Source organism: Artibeus jamaicensis, unplaced genomic scaffold (assembly GCF_021234435.1).
Source record: "Artibeus jamaicensis isolate MK-2021 breed Jamaican fruit bat unplaced genomic scaffold, CSHL_Jam_final contig_1998, whole genome shotgun sequence".
Lineage (NCBI taxonomy): Eukaryota > Metazoa > Chordata > Mammalia > Chiroptera > Phyllostomidae > Artibeus > Artibeus jamaicensis.
Genome location: NW_026521407.1, coordinates 1209877 through 1236699, shown reverse-complemented (window position 1 = coordinate 1236699; position 26823 = coordinate 1209877). Strand labels below are relative to the sequence as shown.

Below are 26823 nucleotides of genomic sequence, written 5' to 3'. Positions count from 1 at the left end.
ACCAGGGAGATTTAGGAGGCAAGAGGCAGAGTGCGGGGGCGGGGGGGGGGGCAGCAGCTGAAGCTCCAAGGAGGGAGGTGGTGGTGAGCAGGGCTGCGTTGGCCCCAAGGCGCCTTGGGGACAAAATTCCACTCTCAGGGTTGCGCAGGTGGCTCTGATAAAGAGGGGCAGACACAGGCCCCAGAGCCGTCAAGAGTTAGAGGCCCACAAAGAGACTCTCTGAGAGGAACCCAGTGAGAGAACTTAGAGACCCACACAGAAGCTAAGACCCTCAGTCTCCACATCCCACAAAACACATTGTGATCAGTGGCAGAGCCTTGAACTTCAGAGGAAACGGAGGATGGGAGAGGGGCAGGTGGAAGGAAGTAGTCACACGAACAGGGGCTAGGAACATCCACCTGGAGCAGCCAGGACGCCAGGGAAGGAGGGAGAGCTTCCCCAGCCCCCGGCCGTGAGTACTGGGGGAGGGGAATCCCGGCATCCTTGGGGTCAGCCTGGGAAAAGCACAGAATCCAGCTCTACCCTTTCCCCCAGGTTGCTCCACTTGAGGGAGCCTTGTGGCGCCAGCTGAGAGACGCGGCACCCCACACCAACCCTGAACACTTTTTCTTCCAAAAAATACGGGCAAGTGCCCCCTTTCCAGGACTCGGGTTCTGCAGGGGGCAGCACGGTGGCGCCCAGAAAGCCGTGTCCGTGTCCTCACTCCCTGCCCTCCAGACGCGAGTGTGACCTAATTTGGAACAAGGGTCTTTGCAGATGTAATTAAACGAAGGACGAAGGACGTCAAAATAACGTCAGGCTGGATTATCCGGGCGGGCCCTAAATCCAGTGACGAGCACCCTTACGATACAGGGGTGGGGAAGGCCCCGCAAGGGCGGAGGCAGAGACGGGCGATGCCGCCCCAACGGCAGGAACGCCCGGCCTCTCCGAAGGCCGGAGGAGGCCGGGAAGGAATCCTGCCCGGGAGCCTCCAGACCTCGGCCCTGCCAACAGCTTCATTTCGGACTTGTGGCCTCCAGACTGTGAAAGAGTGAATTTCTACTGTTCGAAGCCACCAAGTCTGCGGCAGTCTGCTCCGGCGGTCCTGAGAAACTAATACAGTTCCCTGTTATGTAAAATGACTAGAAAGTTCCTAGGGAGGCTTCCAGCCTCAAGATTCTCCAAATTAAACCTTTTCGGCAAGGAAGGGAGTTCCAGGTCTGGCCAAAAGGGGTGTGTGTGGGGTGTGTGTGTGTGTGTGTGTGTGTGTGTGTGTGTGTGTGTGCTTTAACTCACAGTGCCACCCGCTTTACAGGTTGAGGTTTCTACTTTCACTTGAGTGAGGAGGAGGGAAGCCTAATTAAGGGCCCACCTCCCACCACTCAGGGAAGGAGAGGCCAAAAGAGTTATTTCATGACCCACCACCGCTTCCTCCTTCGCCCGAAAGCTCACGCCATCCTGCCCAGGCTGCTGACCCAGACCACCTTACTGAAAAGCAAGGAGCTTTTTAAAAAGTAACAGGACCCAGCCTTTCTGAATTTGTCCTTGCAAACATCACCCCCTCTTCACATCAACTCTCTCCTCACACGTCTTCTTCCTCTGCCTTCCCCAGTCTTGGGGGGCAAGATAAGAGGGTTACCCCAAAGCTCAGGAAGGGAAGGCAGGCTCCCGCCCTCCCACCGTCCTCCCCCGCACAGCTGGAGGGGGGAGGGGAGGTCAGCAGGGTTCACAAAGGCCAGATGTTGAGGAGAAAGAGAGCAGCGCCCACCCCACGCCCACCACTCCACCCCCACCCTCGCCCCCAGAGGAAAAAAATGAAAAGACACAGGTTTTAAAACGAACACAATTTTTGTGGTTCAAAACAGTTTTTCCTCAAGAATCTGCTCTGTGCAAACAATAACTTTTTACAAAGCATTTTCACAGAAAAGGAGACAAGTCCTTCCCCAGTATCGCTTGTGGGAACTGTTCCTCCCTCACCCTGTTGTGGGGGAAAGAGGGGCATTATTCACTGGCGTGGACAGAAGGGTCACTGGGTCCCTGTGTTCTTGGGCAGATTCTCAACCCCCCAGGTCCTCCTCACACCTAAACTCGGAATCTCCCTAAGAGCTAACCTCCCCTGACCTCACCTGGGTGGAGGAGAAAGCGACTCCACCCCTCCCAGACTGGAGGGGATCCTCCCAGCCTGAGGGCGTGGCCCAGGCTCAGCTCGCCCCCAACCCCTCCCGGAAAACAGAACCTCTGACCTCCAAACTAATCCCCTGGCCCTGCCCCCGCGGGATCCATCAGGGCCCTGACAACTCCCAAAATGCCTTAAGTAAAGGAGGGAAGTTGAAGGAACCTCAGCCCAGCTCCCACCCAAACCCAAACTTTGCCCCTTCAGACCTCGCTGGACCTTGTGGTCAGGCTCAGAGCCCTTACATTTACCCCTCCCCTCCCCCCAAAAGCAGCTTGCCTTGTGCCTACCCGTTAACGGGACTGAGTCTGGTGTCCAAAAATGAACCCAAGCTTCCCCTCTACGTCCGTAAACGCTGGAGAGGGCCTCGGAAGGCAGCTTGTTTGGTCTGGTTTTGTTGATTTCTCCCACCTTCCGTTACTCTCCCTGGGGCGGGCTCTGGCCCCTACCCCAGGCAAAGCCTGCACTTTAGGAGGGGAGGCGTTCCCTCGGCCCTGCCCCTCCCCACACGAAGAGTAAACTGGGGGAGGGGTGGGTTTACCAAGGGGCGTCCTCTTTTACCCCTCAGACCTTATAAACTGAAAGCAAGCCGGAAGACTGAAGAAGGAAACTCCAAAACTGGACGAAAGGGAAAAGGTGAGGGCTGAGACTGAAGATCTCGCCCATCAGGGTTCTCGGGGGTCCCGAGGAAGGGGGTGATAGTCCCTTTGCTCAAGCTGCCCCATCCCCCGTGAAGGCTCCGTAGTGCTGGGAGTGCTGGGGAAGGCCCGAGGGGAGTGAAGGGTTAAAGGCCTAGATGGTGGGGGTGGGGGATGCCCCCAGGGAGCTGCCAATCACCTCCCCGCCCCCACCACAACCCCCACATCCCCGGGCTCGCCCACAGAAACAACCGGTTTGTCCATCACCAAGGTCTCTCTCCATTTTTTTTTTTTGCCTTGCCTTGGAGCAGCAACCTCCTTTACTCCCCCTGGGGTGAAGGCGCTGCCCTCAGCGATCCGAGAAGGCAGAGGGGAGGGGCTGGGATCTATGTCATTGAGTCCTTTTCCGTTAAGCCTTCTCCTGACTCCAGCCCTTAGTTCGTCTCGAAAGGATGAGGGGGAGGGGGTGTCACCCCAACCAGTTAGGTGCTTGAAGATCACTGTCATTTGAGGTCCCTCTGTCCACAACCCATAAAACGTAAAGAGGTCAGGCAAATGTGAGAAACCAGCCAGCAGTTTGGCTGTGACCCCAACTTTTCCCTCTTGGCAGAAGAGGCATCACGCTCAGAGTTCCTCCAGGTTGATCCCCCAGAATTTGACGCCGGGGGGCTCAGGGACAGCGGGACCCCCCATCTGCCATCTCCACAGGGGGTGGCCAGGAGGGGGCTTAGCGCCTCCCTGGAGGCGAAGCGAGGATGCTGGCCCTAAATCTCCGTCCTCGCCCACGACCAGGGCCGGGGGGCAGGGGAAACAGTCGAGGAGGCAGAAGGTGCTGGTGGTGGGAAGCGTTGGTGCAGGGCGGCGGAGCTGCACGTTGCGCGGGGGGGGCGCCGGCCGTCGGCGTTTCTTGGCTGCTCCCCGGGAGGGCCCTTTTGCTGGCGGCCGTTCGGGCCCCCTGCGCAAACTCGGAGTATCGAGGGCGAAGCCCTTCGCATAACACCAAAGTTTCGACCGGCGGATCAGACGATCGAAATGTTCCTGGCGGAGGTTGCCGGGCGCGGTCGGAGCTCCGCTGGCCGTCGAGGGGCTAGCGGCGGGTGCCTCGGGGGCGGCCTGCGTGGGGGTTCCATCCACTGCAGCCGTCCGGCCGGGCAGAGGCGGCTCCGGCACGGTCTCAGGCCCCGCGGGCTCGATGGAGAAGATCGCAGGTGGCGGAGAAGGCCGAGAATCGGGCTCCCGATGTGGGTCGGCGGCGGCGCGGCCAAGCTGAGAATCGAGACCCAGGGCTGGCCGAGGCGGAGCGGAGGCGGAGCCGGTCAGAGATTCCCGAGGGCTCCGGGGCGCCGGGCAGCGGCCCGGAGGTCCGCCGGAGCGAGCGCCTAAGTGCGGGAAACTGCCTCCGCCCTCTTCCTCTTCACCGCGGCCCCGGCACACCGCGGCGTCGGCATCCTGGCCGGCCGGGGAGCTCGGAACGCCGGACCGCCCGGCCTGTCCCGCGAGGTGTTTCAGGCCATCCGGGGCCCAGCCGCCGGTGCACAGAGAGGCGCGAGGGCCCAGCAGCAACGGAGCCCGCGGCGCCGGCTCCCCAGGCCCCAGGCCCAGAGAGGACGCCCGGGGCTTGGCAAGGGCGCAAAAGGCAAGGGCACGCAGGCACAGCGGAGAGAACTCCTGGGTCCCCAGACGCGGCTTCCTAGGTGTGGGGGAGCAGGGCGACCCTCGCGGGGACGCCGGCACTGCGAGGCGAGGAGCGGGGCACAGAGTCTCCATGGCACCTCCTAGGGGGGTGCCCACTGAGGGGGCCCCGGCCCCAGCGGCGGGATGCCCTGGCTGCCCGAAGAACCCACGGACCAGGGGAACATCGCCCCCCCTCGACGGGGAGGTCTCTGCTCACGGGCGCCCCCGGCCCGCACCCTTGGGCCGCGAAGCTCTGACTCCCGCCTCGATCTCGTCACGCGGCCCTCGCGGCGGCCGGACTCCTGGGTCCCCGCGAGTCCCTGCGCGGTCGGCCGCCCTTCCTGCCGCCGCGTTCCCTAAGCAGACCCTGCGGGAGCCCCTCTCGAGTAGCCCGGAGCGCAGAGGCGGGGGAAACAAAGCGACCGGCGACCGCGGGAAGCGGGAAGGACTCGGGGCCCGGCACCCGGTGCCCGGGCCCAGGCGGCGGGGAAGGCGCCTTCCGCCCGCTCGGCTCCTTTCTTCCCCGCTGGCTCCCGGAGACCGCGTTATAGAGAACTGCCCCCTCGCTGCCCCAATACCAGCGCCCGGGCCGCGAGCCCGCCGCTGATTGGGCGGCACCGCCGGTGACGTCAGCCGGGACCCCACCCCTTCGGCGGCACCGCCCCCGTCCCCATTCGGCGCACAGACACACACACGTGGACCTGGCGCGGCCGCCGCAGGGAGGGAACGAAGGAGGGAGCGTGCCCCGGTGGGACTGCGAGGGGCGAGACGCGACGCTGCACGTGGCCGGGTGACGTCCTGGCATTTAGTCGTCGCAAAGCAATTCTTTTTTTCTGTTAAAAGTCACGATTTTCGCATCTGTAAAATGGGAATATTCATATCTACCTTCTTGAGGCTACTTGAATGAAAATAGATGAATCTCAAAAACAGTGTTGAAGGGGAAAGATGAAATGAGGCGATGGTGGCTTGGAAGCTTTGCATGGCGGGGACTCCTGCGAGCAGAGAATGTACCCTACCTCTCTGTTCCAGTCCCTTAGAACAGTGACTGGTAGGCCCTGGACTGAAAAAATGTGGAATGAGTAGTTAGGAATTGAGTAAACCTGTGCCAGGTGGGAGAAGGAAAACAAATTCGGAGAGGGGTATTATTACACCACAGAAGATGACTGGCTTTCTCGGTACCTGTTTCCATTTTTCTAATGCAGCTTCTAAACGACCTCGTAACCAAATCCCAAGGGGCTGGCTCAGCTGACACCCTTGAATCCCAAGATTCTGCCTTCTGAGTCCTAAGCTGTGAAAACGGGTTGAGGAGGTCAGAGAAGGGGACACACAGAGACCTCACTTTTATCTCCCCCCCAAAAGTAAAGCAAAGAAAAAGTGAATCCCCAATAAAGACCACCCAAATCCTCCCCGCAGTATGGTCTATTTCCTTATGTTTCTTTAGTTTCTGTATAGCATACTGTGATATGAAGACCTGAACATATTTATTCTTTATTTTCTGTCTCACCTATTAGTCTGGAAATGAGCTGATGAGAACTTGGTCTTAATCAGGACTTCATTTTCACTGTCTAGAATCATGCCCAGAAGTAACAGGTGCCCAATAAATACAGGGTGCGGCACAAATAACGCCCCTTTTATTACAAAATCACGTAACTCTGTAACATAGCAATATCACATTCAAGCACACCTCATGACATTTTAGGTGAAATGTTCTAATTAAAACAATAAGTTATTGCACCCGGATTATTACCCTACCAACCATACTCGAACAGGTGTTACTTCTGCCAAACCCTGTATTTGTAAGTGAATGAATGAATCCCCAGAATATGTCTGTCTTGATAAAAAGCAGGTTATTGGAATATGGCTTCCTCCAATCCTCAGAAATATAAAGAGAGTTTGGTGTGATGGCTTGGAGTAAGAGTGTGCAAGGACGCTGGAGGGAGGTCAGAGAGAGAAATATCTCACTCTGGGGCTGGGGTAAGAGAAGCTTCCTGTAAGGGGACAAATCATGTGGTTTGCATCCTGGCTCTCCTGGCTGTGACAACAGAAAAATTCCCCCCCCCCCTGCAAAGTCATCAAATAACATTTGGGAGGAAAGGAATCAGGAGGGTCGGCCTTCCCACCTCCTTTTGCAGAGACCATAGGTACAATCTCCAAGGCAGAGCTAGAGTGTAACAAATGGGGGAGGGGAGTGTTCTGTTGCTCAAAACTCTCACCTGTGAGCATCTTCTACAGGTTTCCAGAGCAGTTGTCATGAGGACAACTCCTAGGGTCCTGCTGGTTAGACCTCAGGGTTCCTAAGTGCCCCCAAACACTGACCCCCCCATCCCCTGCCCACACACAAAGTTTCAGTTATAAGTAACACTGTTATGAACATTTGCATACAAGGCTTTGTGCGGACATATGTTTTCACGCTAAAAGTGGAATTTCCAGTTCACACGGTAAATTTATGTTTAACTTTTGAAGAAACTGCCACACTGTCTTCTAGACTGGCTATCCCATTTTACATTTCCATTAATATCCATGTAATAATAAATGGGGAAAGTGAGGGACAGAGACATTAAGTGATTTGCCCAAGGTCACACTCCTAGCAAGGTCAGAGCCTGGACTCAACCCCAAGTCCCAAGTCCATGGTCACAACCAGAAGTCTACCCCATGACAATGAGTCTAAGAGGGAAGCCATTTCTTGCCCTAACACACTGTAGTGGTCACCATCTTTGCCTATCTTGCTTCTGGAATGATGGTGGTCTTCACGGGGGTCTCTCCTGGGGGGCGGTGCTGAGAACTCTTATTCTGAGACAGCAGTGCCTGATTTCTCTTGCTGGTGGGGCAGAGGGGCATCTGCTTCAATCCAGCTCTACTGCAGCCTCTTTGCAGCTGCCACACCTGGGGCAGGGGCTTGGGCCCCACCTGCAGAAACCTGGATGATGCAGGTCAATAACCTCCTCCTTCTCCTACTCCCAAAGCCACCAGTTTAGGGGCTTTGTCGGGGACTGTTACAATTGAGAGGCCTTCCCTGGAGGAGGAATTCCCTCCACCTCCACTTTCCTTTCTTTCTTTGCTTCCTTGAATCAGGCAAAGCCCCAGGTGGCATGGAAGCCCTTTGCAAACGTTAGGAATTAGCGTTCTCGCCTCAAAAGGACCTGGAGTCATCCAGCCTCGGTTTTCAGAGCACTTGGATTTGGGGTTCCAGCGGCGCAATCCTGAGCGGGTTACCTAGACACTCTGAAGCGCAATGTCCCTATCAGTGAAAAGCGGACAACAGTAGCCGCCTCATAACATTGTCAGGAGGGTGGAAACACGTGAGCCGGCTGGCCCCTCCGTTGCAATTCCCGTTGCCTACGGTAGAGGACACTCGATCCCGTCCTCAGCCTGCGGGATGAGAAGGCAACAGCAAGCCTCCTCGGGAAGCCCACTCCCCATAGGAGAACAAGGGACGAGGCTGAATGTTGGGTTCCAACTGACGCCTGGGGAGTAAGGCACACAGGACAGGCCCCTAGGGACCTGAAAGCCAACCCTTCCACGTCCTGGTCCATCTAAGTCTCACCCAAAGACCCGCGTTCAATAACCTGGGAGCAGAGGACCTGCCTAGCTGCCGTTTCCCTGGAGGAAGGCAGAGCAGCGAACTGGCCCCAGAGGTCCAGCCCCATAACAATGTCCGCGGCACTGACTGGATTCCAGCCTCTGGCTTAAGAACTTTGTTGTTTAATCCCCGTAACAATTGTACAAGATAGATACTATATTTTTAAAATTTTACATACCCTACCTACATAACCCAATTTCAGTGCCCAATTCAACGATTTTTATTGAATTTGCAGTTATGTGATGATCACCACAGTCCGATTTTAGAACATTTCCTAAGCGACCCCTCATCACTCCCAGCACTGATTCTGCATTCCCACCCCCCAGTGCCCAGTGACTCACCTGCTTGCTGCTCTCTAGGTCCACCTCGCTGGGCGCATCATGGGAGTGAGTCGCAGGTATGTGTGTGGCCTGTCGCTTCTGACTTCTTTCACAAAAGTGTCACATTTCCCAGGTTCATTCATGCCGTGGCACGTGCTGGTGGTCTATCCCCGCGTACTGCTGAGTGCCACCCCTGGTCTGGGTATGCCGCCGTTTGTTTATCCAGTCGCATCCGGGTGTTTCCACTGTGCAGTCACTGTACCTAACACTCTTATGAACATTTGCATACAGGGCTTTGTGTGGACATAAGTTTTCACGTTAAAAGTGGAATTTCCAGTCCACACGGTAAATTCATGTTTAACTTTTGAAGAAACTGCCAAACTGTCTTCTAGACTGGCTATCCCATTTTACATTTCCATTAATATCCATGTAATAATAAATGGGGAAAGTGAGGGACAGAGACATTAAGTGATTTGCCCCAGGTCACACTGCTAGCAAGGTCAGAGCCTGGACTCAACCCCAAGTCCCAAGTCCATGGTCACAACCAGAAGTCTACCCCATGACAATGAGTCTAAGAGGGAAGCCATTTCTTTCCCTAACACACTGTAGCGGCCGCCATCTTTGCCTATCTTGCTTCTATGATTCCCAAAACCAGAGTCTTTTCTGACCAGCAGGACTGCGTCACCCCTTACCCACCCCCACACTTCGCCATCTGGAAACTGGCGCCCAGGGTTAACAGCTCACGTGCTGGATTCAGATGGGTCTGTTCATATTCCTGAGTCATCATTTTACCACCTGTGTGCTTGAGGGGCAAGTTCCTTAACTTCTGCTTTCTTCATCTGTAAAACAGAAATCACGTCTTTCTTTACGCAACTAAAATGTCCTATTATGTATAGTCAATAATACTTCGAGAACTACTTATGGTGTCAGGGGTATGCTGGAAACATCGGGGGCACTTTCTAAGGTACATGATTGTCTGACCACTATGCTGTACACCTGAAACTAATACAAAATAACACTGAATGTAAACTGTGACTGAGACATAAACTTTAAAGTTCCTTTTAAAAAACATTGTATTATGGAAATTTTCAAACCTACACAAAAGTAAGAGGAGGAGTACAATGAACCTTCACACACCCAACCCCCAGCTCCCACACTTACCAACTCCGGGCCAGGCTTGTTTTACCCTAACCCCTACCCACTTTCTCCCCTACACCAATTTTTTTAAAAATCAATTTTACCGAGGTATGATTTCAATATAATAAATGTCCATTTTAAGTGTACAGTTCAAATAATTTTCCCATTTGAATGCACCCCTGTAACTCCTGCAATGAAGATGCAGAATATAACCCATAGTATCTTGAAACAAATCCCAGACATCATATCATTTTAATCCCAACTACTTCAATACGTATTTCTACAAGATAAAGACTCTTAAAATAAATATAACCTCGATGCTATTATCAAACCTAAAAAGAATGAACAGTCATCCTTTAACGTCGTGAAATAGTCAGTATCCAAGTTTCTAGTTACCAGAAATGATGGCAACAGGGTCTGGTGGGAGAGGTCAGATGCTACAGCTAATCTGAGAAGTAGCAGCAGCGGAATGGCCCTGGTCCGGGCAGGGTGACGTTGAGGAGGGAAGTCCTTTCAGAGACAGTAGCCTTCCACTTAGGTTCCGAAGCTGAGCAGGATCACAGGAAGGAGGCATGGGGTGGGGGGGGGGGGAACTGCAGCTGAGCACACAGTGTGGGCAAGGAAGAGAGGCAAGCAAGTGCCTGTCCTGCTGCTGCCAACTACCAGCCGTCAATAGCCACTGCTCTCATCAAGGAGAGAGTGTGCCCTGGCATTTGTCCTGTCCCAGCTGTCCTCCCAGAGGCACCCCTGATCCCTCTCTCATGTCTCTCCTATTAAAAAGCCAAACCATGCCCTGGCCGTGTGGCTCAGGTGGTTGGAGTGCCGTCCTGTACACCAAAAGGTCAAGACACATACCTAGGTCTCAGGTTCGACCCCAGGTGTGGGTGTGTGCAGGAGGCAACTGATTGGTGTTTCTCCCTCATATCAATGTTTCTCTCTTTAAAAAATCAATAAGTATATCCTGGGGTGAGCGTTAAAACAAAAAGCCAAATCTTCCCTTGACCCCTCAGTCTCTGGCCCCCTCTTTCCTCCCCTTCACAGCCAAGCTTCCCACCAGAGCTGTCTACACAGTCTTCCTTTTCTCACTTCCCACAGACTCTGCAACCCACTTCCATCTGCTTCCACCTCCACCGCCCCTGAAATAGCTCCTGCTGAGGTCCCTGTGGCTTCCAGCTCATTAAAACCCGCAGGCTCCTGCCAGCCCTCTGGCCTTGACCTCTCAGCAGCATCCCACACAACCGGCCACTTCCTCTTTCCAGAAACTCTCTAGTCACCCGCCTTCCAGGCACCTGGCTTTCCTGGTTCGCTCCCGCCTCCCTCTGCTCCTCCTCGGTCTGCAGCACGGGCTCATTCTCCCCTTCGCAGCCCAAACTGCAAGGCTCTTCAAGGCTCGGTCCAGAGCTTATCCCATGTCCGTCTGGGCGTTCTCCTGTGCCCGCTCCGCCACTACCATCCGGCCACCGAGGGGCTCAGCCCACGCCTTTCCTCTCAGCTCAAACCAAGACACTTCACTGCCGCTCAGCTCCTACCCCGGACATCTCCAAAACCCAGCAAACTCAACCTGTTCCAGTGGGCCTCCTCCTCTGCCACACAGACCACTTCCAAGGAAGCCTGGCCCAATGTATGGCTCCTGTACCCACCCACTTCCGCAGCCAGAAACCCAGATGTCATCCTGGTACCTCCCGGTCAATGCCTCAGCATCACACTGCATGTCTGCTGCTCTACTTCCACTCCAGCCCACCCCGGCAGCGCCCCCACAGCCTGCCATGCCCTCTACAGAGCCAGAAGTTACCTTTCTAAGCCGTAAATAGGATTGTGTTAGCCCCCTGTTCAAAACCTTTTCATGGCTTCCTATCGCCTTCAGGATGAAGAGTGAAAGCATTAATTTGGCTCACAGGTGAGTCTGGCCACCTTACCCACAGTCCTCCTGGGGAGAGGGAACTGGCCCCTCACCTCCACCTCCCCCGTGCTGTCCTCTCTCGTTCGGTCACCCCGACCTCTTTTAGTGCCTAAAGCAACACGATCCCTCCTCTCCCCTCTCCCCAGCAGGTACTGTTTGTTCCACAGGACCATGAACTTTCCCCACCTCCCTTTCCTGTGCCTGGCCAGCACCTATTCGGAGCTCCATCAAGCCATCCTTGCCTTGCAGAGAACCTCTCCCAACCCTCCCGCCGACTGTGGTCAGGTTGGCTGCCATCATTATCCGCCCTCGAGACCCGCGAAGCTTCTTCCTTCAAAGCATTTTCATTCACTTGTCACTGTTCGTATATTAGTGTGATTAATCAATTACTCACCTCTCCCCTACCACACTGCATGTTTCATGGAGGCAAGGAGCACATTAGAGTTTGCCTTAGCTCAGTGATCAGTACACAGTTGGAACTCAAATCCATATTGAAAAAAAGATTTTAAGCCCTGGCCAGATAGCTCCGTTGGTTAGAGCGTCATTCCATGGGGCCAAGGTTGTGGGTTTGATCCCTGGTCAGGGTCTATACAAGAAGCAACCAATGAATGCATAAATTGCATAAATAAATGGAACAACACATTGATGTCTCTCTCTAAAATCAATCAATAAATAATATTTTTTAATTTTTTTATCATGTACATTTCAAACTGAAAAAGAAGTAGACAATAGTGAAATGAACCCCATATGCCCATTACCTAAATGGGTAATTATTAACATTTTATCATTTTTGTCAGTTTTACTAAAATATTTTCAAGCGATTTAGCATTTTCATGACTGTTAATCTCCTAGTTGCTTCAAGAAGTTTTCTTTTCTTTTAATTCCATAATCCTCAATTTATGTATACTCTTTTAAATACTTTATTTTTTAAAAGATTTTATTTATTTATCTTTAGAGGGGAAGGGAAGGAGAGAGGGAGAGAAATATCAATGTATGGTTGCCTCTCGTGTGTCCCCTGCTGGGAACTGGCCTGCAACCCAGGCATGTGCCCCGACTGGGAATCAAACTGCGATCCTTTGGTTCACAGGCCTGCACTCAATCCACTGAGCTACGCCAGCCAGGGATAGGAAGTTTCCTTACTGCAATATTATAATCACACATTATAAAATTAGCAATAATTCTTTAAAATCATCTAATAGCCAGCTCATATTCAAATTTCCCTAATTGTCTCTTCAAAACATTTCTCTTGCATTTGGTTTGTTTCAGCCAGGTCCACACATTGCATTTGGTTACACATCGTAAGTCTCACTTAAATCTAGAATAACTTTTTCCCCTATGCCACCGAGTCGTTAACTTGCTACAGTATTTTAAGTAAATTGCAGACCTCGTGTCCCACCTTCTAGATTTCTTTGATTGCTTCCTAGTTGTGTTGTTTATCCTGTATTGCCTGTAAACTGGAAATTAGATCTACAGGCCTGATTAAATTCAGATTGACTGGCAAACACACGTCATGGATGCTGCTGCTTCCCCCCACGCCTGAGCTCCCCGTTAGCGGTGGAATGCGGATGCGCAGGCCCCTGGATGACAGCTGATCCCTTTCCCGAGAAGTTTCTTCCTTCGGGACCAGCAGGTAACCTGTGGGACCCTACTTTGAGGTGACTGTGTTTTTAACCAATGAATGGAGTAGGTCAGCGTGGCTGAACAGTGGTGAGGATGAAGGGCAGAAACCAGGACTCAAAGGGTCCGAGGCATGGATAGGAAATGTGGACGTTAGCCTGCAGGATGGGGAATTACAGACCACTTTTATGCAAAGGAAATCATGTGGTCACACTTGGCAAGGGCAAGGGGTGGGGAAGCAGGAGGAGAATAGGGAACGAGCATTTCCTGAACGCTCAGCCTGAACCCAGCTCGGGGTCTGGCACATTCGACCTAAGTGAAATTTCCACTGTATTTAAAAGAAAAATCCTAGTTTACAGATGAGGGAATGGAGGCTCAGACTCTTTCGGTCACTCATCCCGGGTCACGGCAAAAGATGGCGAAGACCTCAGGAAGGCAGCGGCCACGAGTGTGGACGGGTATTTGAGGTGGAATCAGCAGCACTTGAAAGCAAGTGGCCGTGGGGAGGAGGGGAAGCAGCAGCCCTGGCTGAAGCTGACTCACGGGTGGGATGCAGGAGGGGACAAGCAGGTTGGAGAGGGAGATAATGAGTCCAGGCTCCCAGCTGCCCAGATGTCTCCAAGCCGCTCTCTTGAGAAATGATGTTTATAACATGACAATGTCTATAATTTGGCTTCCGGCAAGACTCGATAATTGGCTTAAGTTATCCCTCACTGGCATTCCGTTCAAAGCAAGGACGCTCGTGCATTCGTTCTGGTGAGGCCTGTTTTCTGTGTTAGAACGTCTGTATGAACCTGGATCGGTGCGGTCTCTCTCTTGGCTCAAGGGGGCCAGAGATTGCAGTCACAGGGTGGGTAGGCTGTCTGTCCTCTCAGTTAGAGTCTGTCTGTCCCTGGGGTGTAGGCTCCCCCTCAGATAGAGAGCTGCCAGAGGGTGGGGCCTTGAAACCTGCCCAGTCAATGCCCACCAGGAGTGTGGTCAAGAGCTGGGTCCCGGGAGCCACATTGGAGGATAGCGACGAGGAAGATGGTTCACTGGCAGGGAGCTGCCAAGGTCAGCTACAAGGATGCTTAGGGCTGAAAGAGAACTGTGTTTAGAGGAATCGGGGAAACTTTCTCGCTTAAGAGGTGTAGGCAAGGCAGGTTTTATGAGGCTTGGTGCCTGATCCAGAGAAGGGGTGAAAAGTGAGGCGATAAAGATCTGAGAAAGACCCGTGGGTTTGTCTCGGGAGCGAGTGGGAGCTATTAACGGAGGTGAAGACCTTCTGCAGGAGGGCGGTCCCGGGACAGGGAGACGGTGAATGCAGTTTGGGACTCAATGAGCCAAATTTAAGTGGGTGTGTGGCCTGAGGAGACCTGGAAAAGGAGGTCTGGGACTAGAGAGCAATCAAGACCCAGTCACAGGCACACTGATCAAGGTAGAAACTTCAGGTGTGCATCAGCTGTGCCGGGGAGAGTCATGTGCTCCCGAAGACCCCTTTGGAGTGGTCAGGGAACAGGACCCCAGCCAAAGCAGCTGAGAAATGTGGGAGAGTGAGACGTGCAGGGAGGCCATGGGATCACATGCCATGGATAGGGTAAGTAGGACAATGACTGAAAAGTTATTGGCCTTAGTGATTCTGAATGAGCCAGTCAGGAGTCTAGGAAACCGACTCAGGGCTTATTAGCAAAAACAGAGAAATGGCAGAGATCGCCTGGAGGTGGAGACGAAGAAGCAAAGGGCATAGCTGTCTCTTAGCAGGACATGGCACTGGACACAACAGCCATTGGCACCACAAGCAAAGCCATCAAGAAGGACCCCGCCTGCCTCTGTTCTGCTGACTCCTCAGAGCGGAGCAAGAGGGCATCAGATTAGCAGGGCTTGGGTCACATGTCCACACCTCAGTGCCCAGAGCAAAGAAACCACAGAGGCTCAGAAGTCATTCCTTCGGTTCTTTCAGTAAGTATTTATTGAGCATCTAGTATGTGTCAGGCACAGGTCTAGGCCCTTGAAAACATTGACAAAATCCACAGAGATCCTTGTCTTCAACGGCCCTGTCATTAGAGGGGAAAGACTGACAGTAAACAGCAGACATAAATATGTGAATGATGTAGGTTAAGAGGACAGAGAAAAAGAAGAAGGAAGATTGGAAAAGTATAAGGAGTGGGTGGGAAGGGCACAGGCTGCAATTTTACAGTGTGGTCGGGGAGGACCTAATGGGGAAGGTGGGTGTGAGCCCTGTGTGCACAGGAAACAGCAAGGAAGCCAGTCTCGCTAGAGCGCAGGAGCCAAAGGAAGAGATCGGGCTGGAGGGATCGAGGCAGCAGACTGGATGGGACCTCATGGAACCCTGTAAGGACTTAGGCTTCTCAGCGAGTGCAGGGGGGACTCTGGGAGGACTTGGACCCCAGGGGTGACCCGATCATGCTGCAGGTTACTAGGATCTCTTTGGCTGCTGGGTGGGGAATATGGTGGAGGCAGGGATGGAGGCATGGAGACCAATTAGGAGGCTTGCACAATAATCCAGGGGAGCCCTGGCTGGTGTAGCTCAGTGGATTGAGCTTGGGTCTGCGACCCAAAGGATTGGTCCCGGTTAGGGCACATGCCTGGGTTTCAGACCGGTTCCCAGCGGGGGACACATGAGAGGCAACCATACATTGATGTTTCTCTCTCTCTCTCCTTCCCTTCCTCTTCTAAAGATAAATAAATAAAATCTAAAAAAAAATAATAATCCAGGGGAGAGAATGATGGTGGAGATGGTAGGAAGTCATCAGATGCTGCGTGATTTATGAAGGTAGAACTTACAGGACTTGCTGACAGTGCTGTGGGAGAGGAATTGGAAATGTTTCCGGATTTTGGGTTGAACAGCTAGAAAGATGGTGTTGCCGTCAGTTGAGATGGAGGAGGCTGTGGGTGAGGCAGGTGGCATGGGTGCGGCGGGGGAGAAAGGGGTGGGATGGAGAGTAACCTTTTGGTGTATGGGACGATGCTCTCACCAACTGAGCCGCCAGGCCGGGGTGAGGGGAGATGGCCTTTAGTAAGGAGATGGCCTTTTGTACGGAGGTGGCCTGGGCCCATTTGGAAGCTGAGGGCAAAGAGGCAAGTGAGGGAGAGGTTGCTGATCGGGATAAAGAAAATCCACAAGAGGGAGGACAGATGGGCCCCAGCCGAGGACTGGCCTGGGAGAGCCAAGGTTCAAGCTCAAGGTGAACAGAGGGAAGAATTCCAGACATGGTTTGACAGAAGAGGTGGTGGCAGGGGCGTCAGGTGAGAAGGAGGAGTCAGGCAGGACCCCAGAATATCGAATCCCAACTCCCACCATCACCCTGAAACCTTCCATGCGAACCTCCGAGTCCAGGTTTCCTCATCTTCCCACCATTCTCCAGCCCTCAGCCCCAACCCACCCCTGCCATGACCAAGGTCTGCTGCACCCCGGAATCCTCAGAGCTCTGAGCACAGCCTCATACCTGAGTCCCAACCCACATGGCTGCTTTCTCTGCTTCTGCCGCAGGCTGCAGTTGGGAGGCACCCATTCTGGCTGTCCCCGCAGCCCTGCCCAGCCCCTCTGTCCTCCAGCCCTGAGCGGCTCCCTCTCCTGCTCTCTGCCTGGGCCCCCCACTCAGCAATGGCTTTGCTTCCCGTCTCAGAAAGAAAATGCAGTGCTGAGTGAGAGAAGCCAAACACAAAAGAAGACAGTGTGAGATTACGGTTTTTTGAAGTTCCGGAACCAGCAAAATGGATGTATCCTTCTCTATGGTGATAGAAATCAGGCCGGTGTCGCCGGGGGGGGTTGGGAAAATGCAACGGGGTCCCAAGGAACTCTCCGGAGAAACAGAAATATCTTTACTGGGGTGGTGGTTACATGACTGCGTGTATTTATCAGAAGTCACCCTGGCTGGTGTGGCTCAGTGGACTGAGCGCCAGCCTGGGAACTCAAGGGTCGTGGGCTCTATTACCAGTCAGGGCAGGTGCCTGGGTTGGGGGACGGTCCTGGGGTGCAGGCGCAGGAGGCAACCACACACTGATGTTTCTCTCCCTCTCTTTCTCCTTCTCTTCCTCCCCATCTGCAAATGAATATGTAAAATCTTTTTTTTTTAATGAAAAAGGTCATCACTTGTGCCCGGACCAGTGTAGCTCAGTCGGTTGGGCACTGTCCCACAAAGTGAAAGGTCGCCAGTTCGAATCCAGGGCAGGGCACACCCGTGAGTTGTAGGTTTGGTCCCCCGTCAGAGCGTGGGCACCTATGAGAAGCAACCCATTGATTTTTCTCTTCCCCTCTTTTTCCCTCACTCCCCCTCTCTCTAAAAATAAAATAAAATCTTTTTTAAAAAGTCATCACTTGCTCACTTAAAATACAGACATTTTATTATGTGCAAATAATGCCACTAAAAAGTCTTTTTTTAAGAGTGACAGATGTTAGCTTATCGCACTAAGCACTTGTACACACATCAAATCATTGTGCTGTACACCTCAAACTGGTGTACGGTCAGGCGATGTTGTATGTCAGTTACATCCCAGTAAAACTGGAAAAATGGAGGAGCCCAAAAGGGGTTGTGGGAAAAGGCTCTTCGTTTCCGCCTGGCCAGCAGCGGTCTGGTAGGCCAAGGTGGGCGTTGCCAAGCGCGCCCTTGACCTGTGGAGGAGGAAGCAGCCGGATGTGACGCGCTTCCTTCTCAGGGAGCGCTGCTGGCAGAACCGCCAGCTCTCTGCATTCCCCAGGGACACCCCCGCCCCCTGCACCGCCCCACCAGGCCCAATAAAGCGTGCAGGCTGGGATACAAGGTCAAGCAAGGTTATGTTATATATCAGATTCATGTGCCCTGTGGTGACCTATGGCGAGTCTGTCCACTTCGGTGTTAACCAGCCGAAGTTTGTTCGAAGCCTTTAGTCTGTTGCTGGGCGCCACCGTGGGCTCTGAGAGTCCTGAATTCTTACTGGGTGGGTAAAGATTCCACGTACAAAGTCTTTGAGGTCATCCTCATCGATCCATCCCATGAGGCTACTGGAAGGAATACGGACACCCAGTGGATCACCAGCCGGGTCCACAAGCTCAGGGAGGTGCGAGGTGGGGAGGCGCGAGGGCTGACATCCCCGCACTGAGAGCCGCGGCCTCGGAAAGGGCCCCCAGTTCCACCACGCACGCTGCTGGTGGTTCTCACGGTGCAGCCTGGAGAGGGCGCCACACTCTGCGGCTCCACCGTTACCACTAATATGTGCCGTGTTTGTAACATTCTTACTTCATAAACAATTTGGGATAGAAGAAAAAACTGGAAAGATAGAGAACTAAAAAGCATTTTTCGAGAGAAAATACACACTATCAAGCAAAAAAGTTGTACAGACACACGTAAGTCTCTGTCCATCACCTCCTCCCTTCTCTCTGGGGGAAGGAGAATGGTCCCCTCTGGCCCGCCCAAGCCCTTGTCCTAAAAACCTGGGCCATCTCTCCCTGACCTTGCATTCTCCACCCACGCTCTCCTGTCTCCCTCTAGCTTACAGCCCAGGCCCTACGAAGGCTGTCTGAACTCACACTGTCCCCCTCTCCTGCTGCTGCAATCCACGTCACCCCCCTCCGACATGCTGGTCTGGTCACCCCTCCCTGAGACCCCTGCCCTCTGGGCCGTCCCTCTCTCCTTCCTCTCTCCTCCCTGGTTTCCACAACACCACTTTTCCTGGGGTTCCCCCTCCATCTCTATACGCTCCTTCTCATGCCCCTGCTCTGGCTTCCCTCCTCTGCCCCCTCTGCCCTTGGCCTTCTGCTCTCTGCCCTGCAAGCCTCTCAGCATGATCTTGCTCATGCCAGGGCTTCCGTTACCTTCGATCGCTGACGACGCTCAAAGATGTCTCTGCATATTTTTTCAGAGTATCAGGGATATGGAAGAAGAGGTGGACAGACTATTACACATGCTTCAGAAGCATTTTACAATTTTTAAAGTGACACACATATCCAACCCTTTTCTGGGACCGTCCGTTGGACTTCGGGTTCAGCAAGCCCCAGCCTGAACTCCCCCTCTCTCCCAGTCCTGTTCTCTTCCTTTCTTCAGGAGTCAGAAACGTGTTTAAGACAGAAACTTGGGAGTCACTCTCCCACTCCATGACCACCAACTGTCAACTACCCCTTCCCTGGATTCCAGCCCCTACCCATGCCCCTCCTCAGCCCCACTGACACAACAGTCCAGGTCCCCTGCATCTCTCCCAGAGAAGTTCGAACATTCATCCAATTCACTCATTCATTCATTCACAAAGTATTCACTGAGCACCAACTCTGTGTCAGACCCTGATTCCAGTGCTTGAGATGTGCCAGCGAACACAACACACAAAAAATCCCTGCCTCTGGCACCTGCAGTAATTTCAGAAGTTGCTCCCCTCTGTATTCCACCTTAACTCCTCCGACTGCCAACTCCCCTGCAGGCGCAGGGAACTTTGCAACATGTTCATCTACTCAGCCTCTTCCGTGGGACCTCATGAGCCTGGGGTCAAGCCTGGGCCACATGAGAGGTACCCTGCTCCCTCCCCTCCCATCTGCTCTCGCCTCACCAGGCAGACTCTGGAGCTCCTGCTCCGGGGCTCCCTCTGCATGAGGACCACCCCCCATTACAACACATATCACACTGTGTGGTGCCGTTTGCCTGCCCACCAGCCCGCTTTTCCTCTCCACCAAGCGCCTGCAGGGCTGCAGCCACTTTGATCCATTCTGTGTCACCAGTGCCTGGCCCATTATCTCATAGTAGAGGTCAACAAACAGTGGTGGGTTAAATAAATGACAGTGAATTTGCAGTATTGTCAGACAGGGAGAGGCTTGGGGAAACGGGGATAATGAGTTCTGAACTAGTCCCAGACCAGCCCCCAGTATCTGGGCTGACCCTGTGGTTAAAAGCAAGCCCCAGATCCTGCTTCTGCACCTACCAGCTGTGTTCTCTGAGCGCATTTCCTTTCCTACATAATGGGAACAAGAACTGAACCCGTCTCGGTGCTGTTGCAAGAAGAAGGTTTGATGCTGAGCGGAGTCGCTGGCATATTGGATCTCATTAAAAGTGAGCCGTTATCTTCCCTCACCAGCGTGGCTCAGTTGGTTGGAGTGTTGTTCCCTTACCCAAAGGTTACGGGTTTGAGTCCCAGTCAGGGCACATACCTAGGTTGTAGGTTCAACCCCCAGTCAGGTGCCTATGGGAGGCAAACAATTGATGTTTCTCACATCAATTTTTTGCTCTCTCTAAAATCAGTAAATACTTTTAAAAAGAACAAGTAACAAATGAGGCCATCAACTGCATGCAAGGAATTATGACAGACACTTCATCCATCTTTCAAGTGCCCACGAAATGTCTCTTCCTTGCCAGGTGCCGCTCACCCTGGTCTGGGCACCAGTCCCCGGTCCAGGCATGTACACGAGGCAAACTATCGATGCTTCTCTCTTGCATCGATGTTTTTCTCTCTCCCTTCCTCTCCCTCTAAAAGCAATGAAAAAAAAAAAAAAGTCCTCAGGTGAGGTTTAAAAAAACCAAAGTGAGCCATGACAACGTTATTGTCATCATCACCCCCCCCCACGGCGGCCATCCTCGCCCCTCCCCCTTGCATCCCCCTATGGCCATTCTCCACTCTTTCCTCCTCCCATCTCATCCCCCAACCCAGGCTTGTCCCACTTGGTCACCTCCACTCCAACCGTGCCTGGAACCTTGCAGGCCCAAGCCAGCAGGGACCTCGTCCTGCGGAATCCTTTCCTCCCTCAACCCCTCAGCAGCGTGTGGTCCAGGCATCGCTTTCTCCTCCTTAAACACCCTTTCTGACTTCCGTGACATGACCCCTCCTGCTTTTCAGGACAGCTTCTGGACCTCTCCCAACTCAGACTCTCTGCTGAGGCAGACTCACACGACAGACTGCCTGCTCCGCAGACCCCTGACGTCAGCATGTCCGAAGAGGTTCATTACCACCTCCACCACCCACTCCTGGGTCCTGGATTCTGCAGGTAAGTGGACAAATTAGCCCAGCCGCCAAACCCCTCAGGCTGTCCCTCTGGGTCTTGCCTTGCCAAGTAGTCCCAGTCCTGCTCTTAACATCCCATTAAAAAAAAATTATTGATTAATTTGAGAGAGAGAGAGAAAGGAAGGGAGACAGGCACACACAGAGAGAAACATTCATTTGTTTCATTTATCTTTGCATTCATTGGTTGATTCCTATATGTGCCCGGACTGGGGATCAGACCCACAACCTTGAAGTATCGAGATGATGCTCTAACCAACTGAATGCCCGGCCAGGGCCAACGTCCCACCTTCTTGACATCCTCCTACCCAGCCTTCCTCTCATCCCTGCTGCTCTGCCAAAGTCGAACCCACCCCTCCCAACTGCACCCTTACAAGTCTCCTACCGTTAGCTATTCAAGCAGAGCTTGTTTAAAAAACTGGACCTCAGACCCCCACCTCTGACTTAGTGAATCAGAATCTGCATTTTTATTTACTTTTAGAGAGAGGGGGATGGACAGAAAAAGAGAGGGAGAGAAACATCCGTCAGTTGCCTCTCATACATCCCCAACCAGGGACCTGGCCTGCAACCTAGGCATGTGCCCTGACTGGGAATCAAACCATGATCTTTTGGTTCCCAGACCCGCGCTCAATCCACTGAACTACACCAGCCAGGGCAGAGAATCTGCATTTTAACGAGAACCCCAGGGGACTCTCATGCACACTCAAAGTTGAGAATTGCTGTCCTAACCAATCTCCCAACCCCTAGCCTCTTCCCAGCCCTAACCAATCCCATACTTAACGACCAATGTGCAAATATGGCTCTGTACCGCTTACTTAAGAGACCTTAGGCCCTGCCTGGGTGGTTCGGTTGGATGGAGCACCATCCAGTACCACTGAAGGTCGTGGGTTTGATCCCTGGTTGGGAGCATACAGGAAGCAATTGATCGATATATCTCTCTCACATCGATGTTTCCCTCCCTCTCTTTCTCCCTCTCTCTCTGAAGTTAATAATAAAATATCCTTGGGTAAGGATTAAAAGTAATGAAAAACCCTAACAGGCTTTAGTCTTCCACTGCCCTCAGGACTACGAGGTCTGTCCAGAAAAAGTCCAACCATTGTTAATACAATGAGAATGGTTTGCACGACATTGATGTAACCTGGCAGCCAAGGAGAGTGGACTGGAATGCGCATGCGTGAACAACTACCCTGTATTAGTGGGGGTGGTAAGCACTGTTGAGTGAGCACATGTACGGTGTGGCCGTCGCATTCAAAGTGACTGAGTGAGTAGAGCAACAAATCTGCATCAAATTTTGCATTAAGCCTGAACATCCCTCTGCAGAAACTGCTGAGATGATTCAGAAGGCCACAGCTATGGGCAGTGGTGATTGGCAGCTTTATCATGACAACTCGCCTGCTCATGCATCATGTCTCATGCAGAGTTTTTAGGTAAAACACCAAATCACCCAAATGACTCAGCCCCCTACAGCCCAGACTTGGTGCCCGGTGACTTCTGGCTTTTCCCAAAACTAAAATCACCTTTAAAGGGGAAGAGATTTCAGACCATCCACAAAATGCAAGAAAGTATGCCAGGCAGCCGATGGCAATTGGGAGAACTGTGTGAGATCTCAAGATGCCTACTTTGAAGGGGGCTGAAGCATCATTGTCCTGTGTACAATGTCTCTTATATCTTCTTCAATAAGTGTCTCTTTTTCACAGTGTATGGCCAGATACTTTCTGGACAGACCTCATGAGTCCAAACTCCTAAGCACAAGAACCAAGTTCCCCTTAATCTGGTTTTTGCCTTATAGCTGATGGATCATCCTCTCACCACCCTGCCTTGCTCCCCTAACCCACGTACCACCATGTAGCAGACACAATGCGCAAGACCTTTCTGAAGGCCACTTTTGGCCTCATTTTTCTTCGTCACAGATACATGCAGCTAGATGAAATGCAACAGTGTTAAAGCAGTGAAAGTTATAGTGCTCCTGCTGCAGGGTGGACGGAGTTTGGCCGTATCGCTCACCTATGCACTTGTGAAGTGGAGCTTATGTTATGCCTTTCTTCTTATTTAACTTCAATACACATTTTGCTGTTTCCTACTTCCATGCCTTTGAACATGCTGTCCACCTCCTCCCCCACCCCAAGGATGCTCTTCTGTTCCTTATTTGCCTGCAGACCCTCCTTCACCCACTTATTTGCAGCTCTGGCCTTCCCGGACTCCACAAATACAGTTACTTCCTTCTTGCCTGTGTCAGCATTGTTCTTAGCACTATGGTAGAACTATCATCTCGAAGTTATTTCTCTGTATGTCTGTCACTCCCAGAGTCCCACGTGCTGTGTCTGTGTATCTGTCTCCTATGGCCTGCCCATGGTGATTCATTGAAGGGTTTGCTGAGAGACTAGATAACTCAACTTTTTCAATTTCTGTCCTGATGGTAACTATAACAGGGGGAATAAGGATTAGACTTCAGGAGGAACTGGTGGAGAGGAGGAACACAGCAGGGCAAATATGCCACTCATCTGTCATCCCTCAGCCTGGTAACTTCCCCAAGAGCAGAGTCATCAACCACAGAACATTAAGTCCAAGGGGAATTTCAAGATCTGGTCACCCAACCAAATGCCAGAGAGGGCAGTCGCTTTGCCCAAGGTCACAGAGCTGGCTAGGAACAGGGCCGGAACTAGATGCCAGGTAGCTCTGGGAAAGCTCTTAAAGCACCTGCTGGGACCTTGGCTGAATGGAGTTGCCAAAGTCCTCTAGATTGGAGGAGGGGATCCAATTACTCCCATTTTACAGATGGGCAAACCAACGCAGCAAGACTGTGTCACACTGCTAGCTCATGACACAGGCAGGATTGGGCATTACTGTGTGCTTCTTCCCAGCCCTGCAGAGTCACTATTTACAATAATCATGACGATTGGCCTCCTGATGCCTGGGAATCCCCTCACTCCCACCAGTTCCTCTTTAAGTTGACATTGCTCCTCTTGTATAGGAAAGAACCAGCACACCCACCCTCGCACCCCGACTAGGCCTGCTGGAGAGACCACCTCCGAGTCATAACCTTTGACGGGGAAATTACCCTCACCCTTCCCCGTGCCTGGCACTTGACGGTGTCACTGCTCACATCAGCCCTGAGTTTGGTACCACCGTCAGCATCGAGACGGGGAAATCGATGGTCCCAGGTAACGCATTACTAACCCATGGTCAAAGCCAGTAAGTGGCGAGGATGGGTCTCAAACGGAGGTCTTTCTGACTCTACCGCCAGGCTCTCCCAGCGGTCAGGTAAACTACCTGAAGCCTCTTACTGGCTGGGTTTGCTTCAGGAAAGTAACTTAACCTCTCTGGACACCCCCAAGGTCAGAAGCTTCGCTTCTGCTGAAGAAATTGGTGTGCAAACGAAACAAAAATCCACGGGCGTCAGCGCAGTCCTTCCCTGGAGCGCGGGGCTTTCTAATGAGAGGGTGCGTCTCCAGCCCGAGACCTGCGAAACCGAGCGCCCGGCAGCCTAGCAGAAGCGAAACCTCAACACCCTCCAGCCTCCCCCGCTCTGTTCTGGGAACCCGCCGGCCAGACTTCGTGGAAACGCGCATCGCCGCAGCCGCCTCGAGCCCCGGGGCCTCCCCGACTACAGCTCGCAGGACCCGGCCGGGAGGTTCAGGGGGCGGCGCGGTCGGGCCCGAGAAGCAGCGCGAGGCGCGCTTCCGCCCCACTCGCTTCGGCAGCGGCCGCGGCGGCCCCACAATCCCCTTCTGGCTCCGGGGACGGGCGGGGCGGGGCGGGGCGGGGCGGGGCGGGCCGAGCGGGCGGAAATAATTTTCTGTTTGGTCCTCTCTGCCCCAGTCCCTTAGCCGCGGGTCGCGCGGGACATCGAGATCTCCGAGGCGGGAAGAGGGAGCGGGAACGCGAAGTCCTGGCACGCTTAGAGGGGCGGAGAGGGGGCGAGGACGGGTGGAGCCCTACTTACTGTACGCTTTAGCGCTTTACAAAAGGGTTTTCGTTAAATCTCCCCTACAGCTCTTTCAGGAAGCCTCGGATGCCCACATTTCAGAGGGACAAGCTGAACCTCTGAAAAGTGAAGTCACTCGCTGGCCCAAAACTGCACACCTAGGATCAGCGTGACGCCCCAAATAAGCGCTCAGTTACACCAAGCACGATGAATCGGAACCACTTGTTGGCTAAGTCCTGCTCTTCTCTGTGTGTGTGTATGTGGACAGGCACATAGTAAGTGCTCAGAAAAGTGCTGGAAGCCAGAGAATGAGTTGGACAGTTCGGCCTTGGGAGTGCTGGCCGCGAATCCCGCTCAGCGCGCGTATCACCGGGTTCCCCCAGGACGGACGTCTGATTTCGACACCGACATTCGGCGAACGAGTGGTAGCGGAGCCCCAGCCCCAGCGGAGGACAGACTGGATTCAAATCCCGACTCTGCCTGTTTCAGGCTGTGTGACTTTGGGCAAATCACTTCATCCGCTGGAACCCTGGTTGCTCCATCTATAAAATGGGGATATGAACACCCACCTCAAAGGGTTGTGGAGAGCACTAAACGAAAAGGTGTTCCTAATACTTACTACACGCACAAGTATCGTCGAGCGTTCATTCCACAAGTTTCAGGCGGTGCGTCCGCACCGGGTGAAGACCCCAGACAAAGGCTCCTGTGTCCCGGTCCCGAGGGCGCCCTCCCCTAAACTCAGGGACCGACAGGCTTTCCAGTGACCCTCATCCCGCGAAACCCCGAAACTGCGGCCACCTCTGCCGCCGTCGGTCCCGAAAGCAAATACTCAAATATTCCGAAACTGGCGAATGGCTAGGGCTGACATTTTTGCGTTTAATTTTCTTTTAAGTTTTATTCCTGTCAGTAAAGGTAGTTTCTTGAGACTTCCCGTCTGTGTCTTGTTGAACTTTTCGTATGAGCGAAGTTCACAAAGCGGACCATACTCGCGCGTGGCAGTTCGTTGCAACGATCCCAAACTTCGGACCGGCCCCCGACAATCCCCTAGCTTTCCGCCCCCTCCCCTAAGCACGGACGCAGCAGAGACGGGCCTCCTCCCGTCCCCCCCGTTTAGACAGAACCTCTTCATCCTGGCAGCCCTCCGGAATTCCCGGGTCCCTGCAGGAGCAAAGGAAGGTGGTGGCCGCAGCTTCCCCAACCGTCTTAAACTCCAGCTTTGCCAGGATTAAGGGAGTAAATCTCTGACGCCACAGACCAGGTCAAGGACAAGTTCTCCCCCGCCCTACTCCCCACTCCAGGGCGGGGATTCACCCACCCCACCCCTTCCCGGATGAAAGGTACTAAATAGACGCGAAGGGAGGGGTGGCGGCGGGCCCGGGCCCCTTGATGTTCCGGTTGAACAGGTGCTGGTGAAAAGGAGGCGGTCCCGGCGGAAGAGTGGGCCAGGGGGGCAGTGCGCGGAAGGGGGGGCAACCTCTTCCATCCTCTGTACCCTGCGGGTCTTCCCCTCTACAGCGCGTCTGCCCCTCCCCCGCAGGAAGCCTCCCCGGCCGAGAGGTCTTTGAAGTGTCGCTGAAGCCTCCCCGAGCTGCCTTCTCTCCTCCGCCACACCACCTCCCAGTGAGGGAGAGTGACCTCTGGTCTCTGCAGGCGTCTACCCCTTTTTAGGAAGTTGGGCGGGGGGGGGGGGTCAGATTTCGTCCCTCTTGCCCACACAGATCTTGGGGATGAAGCCTTTGGCCTGACCCCCCCTCACTTCCTCCCAAACTCAATTTCAAGGACTTTCATTTTGGGGGGTGCTGTGTGTGACTTTGTGTTGTTCGTGTGCATGCCTAGAGGTCAAGTGTAACTTGTCTGTGAGGGGTGAGTCTCTAACTCGCGTGGGTCTCTAAGCGCGCCTGTTGTGCTGGACCTGGGGTTTTTATCT

General features: G+C 53.4%; 1 protein-coding gene and 2 long non-coding RNA genes across 7 annotated transcripts in view; 1 reads left to right on the top strand and 2 right to left on the bottom strand.

Annotated features, from left to right (window-relative positions):
• EPOP (elongin BC and polycomb repressive complex 2 associated protein) overlaps window positions 1-9983 on the bottom strand; it is a 34388-nt gene extending 24405 nt beyond the window's left edge. The window contains exons 1-3 of one of the 5 annotated variants that reach the window (XM_037149900.2): window positions 9834-9978; window positions 8386-9203; window positions 1809-7833 (exon numbers count right to left, since the gene is read on the bottom strand). In XM_037149900.2, coding sequence (XP_037005795.2) covers window positions 3415-4557 — 1143 coding nt within the window. In that variant the 5' untranslated portion in view covers window positions 4558-7833; window positions 8386-9203; window positions 9834-9978 and the 3' untranslated portion in view covers window positions 1809-3414. Of the gene's footprint in view, window positions 1-1808; window positions 9204-9833 lie in introns of those variants that run through there. The other 4 variants (XM_053656628.1, XR_005083166.2, XM_037149901.2 and 1 more) reach the window with 4 other exon arrangements.
• Window positions 9984-17344: 7361 nt separating this feature from the next.
• LOC128628581 (uncharacterized) lies at window positions 17345-20945 on the bottom strand. The gene is made up of 2 exons (XR_008393008.1): window positions 20861-20945; window positions 17345-20442 (listed from the first exon to the last, which is right to left on the bottom strand). It is a non-coding gene; the product is annotated as an uncharacterized LOC128628581 (long non-coding RNA).
• On the top strand, window positions 19951-25827 carry LOC119052588 (uncharacterized). Its single transcript, XR_008393006.1, has 3 exons — window positions 19951-20028; window positions 20810-20957; window positions 23943-25827. It is a non-coding gene; the product is annotated as an uncharacterized LOC119052588 (long non-coding RNA).
• Window positions 25828-26823: the final 996 nt, after the last annotated feature.